Source organism: Cajanus cajan, chromosome 2 (genome assembly GCF_000230855.2).
Source record: "Cajanus cajan strain Asha chromosome 2, NIPB_CcT2T_4, whole genome shotgun sequence".
NCBI classification, from domain to species: Eukaryota; Viridiplantae; Streptophyta; class Magnoliopsida; order Fabales; family Fabaceae; genus Cajanus; species Cajanus cajan.
In genome coordinates this window covers 50,443,440-50,453,957 of record NC_138518.1, presented here as the reverse complement: position 1 = coordinate 50,453,957, position 10,518 = coordinate 50,443,440, and the positions used below count along the sequence as shown (strand labels likewise).

At 30.9% G+C, this 10,518-nt stretch overlaps 1 protein-coding gene across 1 annotated transcript; it reads right to left on the bottom strand.

Moving 5' to 3' along the window:
- Positions 1-477: 477 nt before the first annotated feature.
- Positions 478-5,062, bottom strand: LOC109818607 (putative membrane protein At3g27390). Its single transcript, XM_020384126.3, has 9 exons — positions 4,697-5,062; positions 4,426-4,534; positions 4,146-4,341; positions 3,890-4,023; positions 3,060-3,348; positions 2,857-2,963; positions 2,611-2,776; positions 1,389-1,837; positions 478-884 (listed from the first exon to the last, which is right to left on the bottom strand). Exons 1-9 carry the CDS (start codon positions 4,785-4,787, stop codon positions 644-646), a joined length of 1,782 nt encoding a protein of 593 aa, XP_020239715.1. The 5' UTR covers positions 4,788-5,062; the 3' UTR covers positions 478-643.
- Between the last annotated feature and the right edge of the window lie 5,456 nt (positions 5,063-10,518).

The following is a 10,518-nucleotide window of genomic DNA, read 5'->3' as shown; positions in this document are numbered from 1 at the left end:
TGAAATACTTTATATATTAGGTAAAATTTATTATAAAATCACTAAATTTTCTGGCTTCTACTTTTTATTTAATACAAATTCATAAATTTATAATTCAGTATATTTTAACCAATAATAAATAACATACTAAAAAGAATGTGAGACATAAAGTACCGGTGTAGAGATTAATTGGTATAAAAGTTAAAATTTTACCAGAATGTATAGTTGCATTAAATATTAAGCAAAAAATTTATCGTAATCCTAGTGAGCATAATTAGCCCTCATCAAAAGTAATTGTGATCTCCAAAAAAAAGAAAGAGAAAATAAAAACGAAAACGAATAATACTAAAATCACGTTTAAAAAATATAAAAGTTAAAGTAAATTTTAGTAAGTAGGAATTCAATATTTCTAAATGAATGTCTAATTCTACGTTAAAAGAAGAATGATTAAGTGCAGTGTTAGTGTTTCTTGCTAAAAAACATTTTGGGGGCTCAAGATGGTAAGTGAAGAACTCGATTGACATCAAATTGGCACTCAACCAAAAACTAATGTCTTCAATCTGTAGTTAACCTCAAAATAAGTTCTTTCACAATCATCAATAAATCAACAATTTAAAGGAATTTACAATGATGTTTCATAAACAATGTTAGAGAACAAAACAAGTTAAACATTTTCATCCGAGGCAACTGATATTATAGACCTACTGGATCTTCCAGAAGGATCTTTCTCCAGATAACGAGTAACTAAAGCCTTTTCAGAAACATCTACATCCACAGAATGAGTAACTAAAGCCTTTTCTGAAGCATCTTTCTCCAGAGAATGAGTAACTAAAGCCTTAACAATCTGACGAAACTTCCTTCTATAAGTTGGCAGCTTTGATACACCTCTTATCATACCAATCATCCTGACAAAATGTATTCATCATTGCACACCCATCAGTCAAATTCTTTTAAGAATTTAATTGAAACACATTGCTAGTATAACGATTTTTTTAATATTGTAATTTAATAATAGATTGTGATATGTAGTTAGAGTCTATTTAGATACAAATTAGTGGTGTTTTTAAGAATTTTTTTTATTGAAAATAAATAGTTATTTTTAATATAGAAACTTTAAAAAAATACTTCAACTTGTATTCAAACATACTTTTAGATTGTTGTAATTTAGAATGAGGAGAAAAAAATCCTATATATAACCTATCTATGCTCAAAGTATTAAGGGAGTCTATCACAATTCATCGAGTAAGGGACATAAGTTAGTTGTAAATACCTTTAGTATCGTACTCGATTTCTATGGATAAAAAATATACTCTAGAGTGTAAACAGTCTCACAAATGTCAAGCCACTGAAGATTTCAATCACACAATAAAATGCACAAAGATTGAGTCTCTTATTTATTGATCACTTACCTTCTGGAAATTCCCTCGATTTGAGCAGCTCTAAGAGCATCATGAATCATCAAACCACCGTTGTCCCAAGCCTCCAAGCGTTGCTTGTTGCTTCCAAAGAGAACTACTTTTTCCAAATATCTCACTTCAGCTTCCCCCAATTTGTTCACCTTTATCTGTTCCTTCAGAACCATCACAGGATTGAAGAACCAATCCAACAACTTGTCCTTTGGTCTGTTTAGATAGGTTATCTCGAAGTCTTCAAGTAGCAAGACACCACTTGAGTTGGCTTTGATGGAGAAGACAAGTGTTTGTAGAAGTGAATAACAAGGCAAGCCAACACCAACTATGGCAGCTTCATTGCCATTCTTCCCCCTCATCCATTCATAAAGGTCAGCAGCTGTAAGTACATTAGAATCCAATAACTCCTTGCCTCTCATCTCACAGTACCTCATCATGTTTCCCCATATCTGTCACATTATGATTTGAAAACATCAGAAAAGGTTGCTTTGATCACATAGTGAAATCACAATAAAAGCATAATAAGATCAGAAAGATGTCTTAAGTGTCCACACAGCATCTCAACATATGATGTTGCAATGAAGGAAATTAACAGAAGCTTTTAGATAACATATTTTCCTTTAGATATCTGATGGGTCAAATAAGAATATACATTTTCTTTTTTAACGTTTCATTGGTTCGCTATTCTGCAAAGGGCAGAGACATTTTAAGGCAAATCTAGTACATGGAATGGACTATATCAACCATATGTAAACTTCACAAGTTATTCAAGACAGCAATCAAGTTAGACATCAAAATCTTGAAACATATTCTTCTTTTTGGCCATTAAACCATAATAATAAAAATCTCAGAATCATGACTAGCTCAGACGATGGTATTTAGTACCTTTTTTTTTTTTTATTTGTTCTGTTTATTTATATTTTTTTCTTCATTAAGTAAGGTTTTTTTGGCTACCCTTATCATATACAAAGAGTCTATTTCTTGGTTTGACTCTGGAACATAGCATCCATATTCCATACTGCTACTTGTGTAATCTAAGCATAACATTTTGATCCTAAATTCACATTTTCTATTCATAGTGGCATGATTGGAGAGACTATTTTCCCTTGTTTTAAACCAACCTTACTAGACAAAGAATAGATTGGACCATTGGTGCTTGAAAGCTGCAAGTAGAGGAAGAAATACAAACTACTTGATCAACATCAGGTGAAAAACTGCATACCTGCACCATTTTTACTTCTTGAATAGTCTCCCTAACAGATCTTGAAGGAGCTAAGTTTGGCATAAACATTGCAGGTGGCTCCATAGATGTGTTTAATCTGCTTCCACTCACACTGTTTCCTTTCACAGATGATGATTGAGAACCCTTTTTCTTTCGATACTGGGGCCTGGCTGCAAGCAAATTGAATGCTGATGTTAACGGAATAAATGGAATATAGTAAAGAAGACGAATTGGGAAAATGTATACTTTGGCAAGAATGTCCCCTCTCGAAGATAGAGCCAATCATTTGTATATTCATCAAACTCAGCAACCATTGCAATCACATAGGCTAAACCTCTACGGAAAGATCTTTCCTACACCCACAAGAAGGTTGAAAGGTGAGATAAAATCAAACATTCAGCAAAGGTAATTGGGAATGTAGGACACAAAAAAGTGATCAAACTTCAAACCTGATATACTATAACAGATGCATAAAGTCCAACAAAAATGCTTGATAAAATAGCCAATAAAATGCTGGCAATGACAACTAGTGGCCACACAAATATTGTCAAACCAGCAATGGGGACGCAAACTGTTTCAAGGAATGGACCTTCTCTGCTAATCAAATCATGTAAAAGTCTGAACCAGCCCTTGAACAGTAGGTAGGGGCTCTTTACTATAGCAATTGCAGTGAAAAGAGGAATCTCGATTACTAGCCCCATTATCCCAACAATGATACATCCAGGAACATGAATTAACCTATAAAACAAGTTCCAAAGGTGAGTAATAGCCTCTCCTTTCATTAAATAGCTTGCAAATAGAAATTGCAATCCAAAATATACAATCAATATATAAATATGTTATATGTATTTACCTTTACTTTGAGTTCGAGTTAAAAGAAGAAAAAAAAACAGTTATCTTCACTTTTGAGTTAAAAAGGATATATTATATGAAAGAGTTTAATTTGTAGGCATTTCTACTCTCTCACCCAATTATAAATTATGATAGGTAGAACTTTTAAGAAAATTATCATACACAAATTATTGTGATGGGATAAAAATATAAAAAAATTATATACTGTTCCCTCATATATGAAACACTTGTTACAACTACATAAGAGTTTAATTTTGAATTATCACATAAAAGTCGATAAAACCTTTTAAAAATCATCGTAAGACTTCTAAAATAATTGTTACAAAACTCACTAATCTTGTAATAAATGAGCACTCAGTCAATCCATGATTACACTTTAAATGCATTCTAATTAAATTCATTAAATAAATGACCTCACGACCATTACCTTAGCCTCTGCCGCTCATCTGAGCCAGGTGATTCACGCAGTTCCTTTAGGTAACAGGGGAATGAATGGTAACACATATCTGCAAAATCCCTAACCACCGTGCAACTGCCTTTGATTGTGCCCCATGTTCCATCCTGAGTTCAATGAGAATACACAAAATGAACTAATAACTTCAACCATAAGCAAAAACATGCTAAAAAAAATAAAAAATTAACAGACAATCCTTAATCATGGCAATAACATCTTAGAAACTCACCACAATGCAGTGAGCAAATTTCTTGGACTCACAATCATGTCTGAAGGCCTCAAAAGTTGAAACCCAAGGGGTGAAAAAGCCATACCCCACTCCAACAAGAACGCTTCCAGCTATGCCTAGCCCCAACCACAAGCCAAACAAGCCAGGCAAAGCAATCAAAATAGCAGCTTTCAAGGGTGCATCAAACATATGAATCCTGCAAAGACAAATAAACCATCCACATGCATCATAGCATATAGAAATGCTGAATGAAATTCCATAGAGTAAAAAATTATGTTACTTCAAAAGGGTGTAAACAGTCCAAGCCACATGTGCAGGAAACAGCCCCAGAATCACCCCAACGTTGCCTATAATCAGAATCAGACAAGCAATAGGACCCACAACTATGCCTGCAGAATTTCAAGAAAATCTCAATAACCCATCACCCAAATTCACCTTAGATTTCACAAGCTAAAAAGAAAGCAAAAAGGGAAAGAAAAAATAATCTTTAGAAGTCAAGATTCAATCATGAACCACAAAGTGTGAAAAAGGGTAAAAGAAAAAAAGAGCACCTTTAAGGGCACCAAGGAAGAAAGCATAGAGGAACACAAAGACCACATATAAAGCCTTCATCCAACCTTCCATAGAGTCAGGAAAATCCATGCCAGTAAAGGATCAGTTTAGGAACATGAAGAAGTTTGCAGCAGAAGAAAGAAGTTGAAAGTTGTAACCGAAATTGGAATGAGGCTTTGAATGCATATGAAGAAAATGAATTTGGAAAGTCAAAGGAAAACAGAGGTGTTCAGTCAAAACAAAATTGCAAAAGGGAGAAGAAGAAGGCGTGCTCTACAAGAAGATGACAAAATGAGAAAAACGAAACCTGAAACTCAACATAAAAGCAAATCAATCATTCAGGATGTTGGAAACCAAAAAGTAACAACAAGCACGGAAATGCAAGGACAAATCGGAGGCTGCTGACAGTGACTAGATATAGAAATAATACTAAAATTTATATAATTAATTTATACAAATCACAATACATAAAATTTCATTGGCTGTTCTTCATTATTACATATAATATAAAGAAAAAATATTTTAACAATTAAAAAATTATGAAGACGTGATATCATGCCACAATATAAAAGTGTATTTGTTTGAGTTGTTTCGTATTATCTTGACCTGACCTCTATGGTTTTGTTCCTATTAGAGGAAAAAATAGCTGAATGTTGTGATGCCTCAACAAACAGGCATCTGGGGCAGTTTTTTCTGTCAAGCAATGTGTGCTAGGCATTCACACAATATCCAAAATACCACAAAATCAAGTTATGCATATCATTTGGGTTTAGTCGTATATTTTTTTACAATGCTTTACAATTCTGCGAGTTTTATTATCCAACTATTTTATTTGTATATATTTTATCACTAAATTTTAAATTTTCGTACATTTTATTATTTCAATTGTTTAAAGTTTAACGTAGTTAATTGATTATAGAATTATTGATTGTCAACGAAATAATAACCGTTAACCTGAACACGGTGTAACATAGATGATGTCGTGACTGTGCATATGACTTATGTGACAAGAAAAATAAATTACACATTTTGCAACAAAGTTATAATTTCACACATTTTTTATCACACAATTAATTAGCAAAATTACGTCATATTATATACAAACTATTTATTTATATAACATTAAATTTCTTATATATTCCTTATAGAATAGGCAATTAAGGATATAAATTGAGATAATTTATGATTATTATTATTTTTAAAAAATTATAAAGTATTTTTGAATATTGATTAATTAACAAATTTGTATCATGTTGTATAAGAAAAATATTTATTTATTTATATATTTGTTAGTATATATATAGATATTACATTAATAGTATTAATTGCTTTATTAATATTTATTTTAATGTTTAAATCACTTTTTTATATTTATTAATTTCTTGATATTATATTAGCGCGCGCACACACACACATATATATATATATATATATATATATGTTTTAAATTTTGTTTTATAAATTAATAATTAAATAAAAAAATTGTGTCATAGACTACACAAAGAATATCTACTTATTTATATAAATATTGTATTAATAGTATTGTCAATATGACACATCATCGGTTTACACATCATTATTAATGTTTTGATAATAATGTGTCATGTTAATAGTAATATATAGTTAATCAATGATGTTAAAAAATCAATTAATAAAATAACAAAATGAATAAAGTTTTACAAATTAGATGATAAAATATGTAAATAAAATATTTAAATGATAAAATTCACAAATTTGTGAAATATAAATGACAAAATACGTGGTTAAGTTTTTCGTTTTCTTTGTATATTGAGTTTTATTTTTATGCATTTCTATATACTTGCTTTCTTTTTTTGACAAAAGCATGTCTATATACTTGTAAAAGACTTTTTCATGGAGATAAATCGTCATTTAGTATTAAAAATGGTGTAAAAGTGGGTGTGTATGTAAAAATTAAAATTCTTCATTTATTTTAAAATTAATCAATAATTTGTTATTTATAGGTATTGAGAAAACTTCAAGCCCCACATCGACTAGAAATTAGATAATTAAATAGTATATAAGTGGAAAACAACTCTTACCTTACAAGTCAATTTTGTAGGATTGAGTTAAGCTCAAATCTACTATTCTTAGATAGTAACAAAACTATCTAGATCCACTCTAAATAGACTACCCACCATTGATACATGCACCATGAGAATGAGGGGGTGTATTGAGAAAAAACTCAAGTCCCGCCAATCTAGATCATTAAAAAGGGTCACTCCCTATTTATCTACGTACCAAGTCCAATAGTGTTAGACGTAGGTGAGGAGGTGTATTGAAAAAAACTCAAATCCCATATCGACTATAGATTAAGCAATTAAATAGTATATAAGTGAAAAACAACTCTCACCTTATAAGCCGATTTTGTAAGGTTGAGTTAGGTTCAAATCCACTATTCTAACAAATATTTTTTTTTATTGCATTATAGGTGTATGTTTAACACGTGATAATTGTAATCAATTTAATCTTAATGAATGGTAAAATAAATTTATTATCAATCAATGTATCATTTAATGAGTTTGATTATGTTTTATACTCACGTACATGTCGAGGGTAATTGTTTAAGAAATTAATAATAATTGACGCTAACCAAGAAAATAATTTTACAAATAATATTATTAAATAAAGTGAAATTGATTGAAATTTTATTTATGTACCTGTTTGAAGGGCACACTAGTAATCTTCTCGTATCCTGAGGGTCGAATGAGAACTCCGATCGAATATTCCGGTGAGGGATACTTGTAAAAGGCACTTCGACGCTCAAGTCAGGACAAAACACAAATATCGATGGTAATTAATGAACAGTGACGTTACCTCGTGACATGAACTATTTATACTGACATTGATGGGCCCGGACTCCCATGGACCCTGCAACAGGTTTACCATATTAGGTAATGCGTCTCTAATCGGCTTATTGGTGCGATTAGCTCTTAACTCCTGATTAGGGGGTAATCCTTAATTCTTGATTATGAGGGATCTGAGCTTGTGGATCATCTGGTGGCCAATCAACAGTCGGCTACTTGGTTCAGCCATTCCAGTGCTGATTGGGTATCGGCCATCTGGTGATCGAATGGTCTCACTAGTACAATTTATATTTAAGATTAACTTACATGTTTTTTTTCTTCTTCTTCATATATTAGAATCCAAAAAGAGTATTTTTATAAGTTTTAGGAAAATTTATTTTAGATATAGATTTTTAAGAGACAAAAAATTTTAATTCTTGAGAAACATATTAAAAGATATTTAGATAGTATTCCAAAAACATTTATCCTAAATATTTAAATATATTTTTATTTACCAAAAACACCCAAGGAGCCATATCAACCAAAATAACCTTAGATTTATATCTACCCTTATTTATTTTTTAAGGAAAAAGAACTGCCTTTGTAAGCAAAGTCAAGGGCCATAAGGAAAAAGAACTACCTTTGTAAGCAAAGTCAAGGGCGAGAAGGTCAAAGAGAAATATACATAAACCAATAGTAATAGTAATACCAATATTAAAATGCCTTACTTAACAGCTGGTTTATTATTAATAACGGGTAGCTAGCTGGCATGAGTTCTGGGATTCTTTTTCTTCTTTTATAGGACTTTCTATGTTTATGATGATTATGTGCTACAATATCATCTAGAAGATCATTCTAATTGGTTCAAAGAATGACCCACGTACAAATATGAAACCTGAAGGAGCAAGTCAACTTGGTGCGTTGTAATTGGTGTGGAGGAATCTTGAAGAGGCTTCAATGTCATTTGTCACAAATGGTCTATCCTTTTAGTCATTTAAGGAAGATTTTATTCTGCTTCACTCCATAGTATGATGTCGACATGGCTTCGATTTTGTAGTCATGGTCACAATATATAATTGATCATCTGTATAATTCAAACTTGGGCTGCCAAGATTGAAAGCCAGCAACCCATGGGTCAACATATGTAGCCATCATAGTTTATCAGTTCGGTTTTGATGTTACTCTCACTTCTCACTTTTGCTATTATTATTATTTTTTTCTCTCTTTAATTTTGTTGATTTCTTTTTGTATCCATGAGAATAGAGTTCAGTTTAGTATTAAGAGTATTTCTTTAATCCATTATTTATTTCAATAGATTTTAAAAAGTGAGAAGTATAAGAGAAAAGAAATATTAGAGAAAATTAAACTTTTAGGTGCTTGAAAGGTGAGAAAAATGAGAGAAGAGAGAAAAAGGTGGTGAAGCCTATGGTAAAAAAAAAGAAGAAAACTCTTCATATATGAAGATATTATATATATATATATATATGTAACTTAGCAAAATTGTGAGATCCACAAAAAAAATGTGTTTTGTTATCATCTTCTCTCCTACTCCTTTCAATCTAAACATCCTTAACATCTACTAATTCTCTACTTCTTTCTATCCTCCTCTTTTTTTATACTTTTTTCATTACTCAAACAAAGCATAATTATTGAGAAGTATAAATGTTTCTTTCTTATTATACATTTTTTAAAAGAAAAATTATCATTGACTAACTGAAAAGTTCAAATCATTTTATACTTGTGTACTCACTCAATTATTGGTATTAACATTGACGTAAAAAGAGATGTGTATTAACAGTTGAGAAAAAAAATCTCTTATACCAACTTAAAATTACAAACAAATGGTTAAAATAGGCTTATTTATAAAAAAAATATTAAAATGGGATTAATTTTTTCTTCTCATATCAAAATTAATAAATCACGTAACGGTTTTTAGCGGCATGTGATTTTTTAATTTTTACTTTATGAAAAACTGGGTCACATGTTATGTGAGGATTGTTACTCCATTTCATACAATCTAAAAGTATCTACTAAATTAAAGATATAAGGTGACATGTTACTTTGAACATGATTCATTTTTTTTTTAAAAAAAAAAATTCCATATGGTTTAGCAACTTCCACGTGGAGACTTCTTAAAAAATTAAAAATAATAATAATAAAATATTATACAATGACACTGGTCTTCCTTCACAAAAGTTTTGATAGAAATTTCTCTATATCATGGTATTTTTCTCTAGTTTTTTTTTTTTAGCTAGAATGTCATGATTAGCAAATCAAAGTCTCTTGAGCCTCATTCTCACGTCAATACACTCAATTATTGGTATCAAGGTCATTCTCTTGTTAAAGCAATAGTTCAGAGAATTGAAGTTTCTTTATCTTATTATTCCCTCATTTTTGCTTTCAATTACATAGGTTACACATGTTGCAACAATCACATATTTGACAACCAACAAACTCTTAATCTTTGATCACACTTTAATAGTACCATCAACATTTCGACATGTGAAATAATCTTTGTTCACACATTGTTAATTATGATGTATAATTTGTCCATGATTTCTACTGACTAGTGTCATCTATCAACCATTCAATTATGAAAAAGAGAAAGCCCTTTCTCTACTTCCCTATGTCACTAGTACAAAAGAGGTGTACTACGTCAGACATTTTCAGCTTTTTACGTCAGAAAACATACCGACATAGAAGCGGGAGACGTAAATTTTACGTCGGATCTGCAAAATTGACGTAAATTTACGTCGGACATTACGACATCTGATGTAAAAAAGTAGAAAAAAAATATATAAAAAATATAAAAATGCCAGCAGAACAGGCCGTTCAGCTTCGTATAACAACCCAAAAGAAAACGCCCACTACCTATACAAATAGAACAACCAAAAAATCAAATAAAACAGATAGCCAGAGTAGCAATGCGAAGTAGAAAAGTGCTAACGAAACCTTGATTCATACCCGAGGAGCAGCAACAATGTGCAAATGAGTAACAAAGAGTTCATCCCTCTACA

Coding starts and splice junctions, on each gene's coding strand:
- LOC109818607 (XM_020384126.3), bottom strand. CDS start 4,787: ATGGATTTTCCTGACTCTATGGAAGGTTGGATGAAGGCTTTATATGTG. Junction 4,535..4,696: donor CTTCCTTGGTGCCCTTAAAG/GTGCTCTTTTTT, acceptor GAAATTCTGCAG/GCATAGTTGTGGGTCCTATT. Junction 4,342..4,425: donor ACTGTTTACACCCTTTTGAA/GTAACATAATTT, acceptor TTGTCTTTGCAG/GATTCATATGTTTGATGCAC.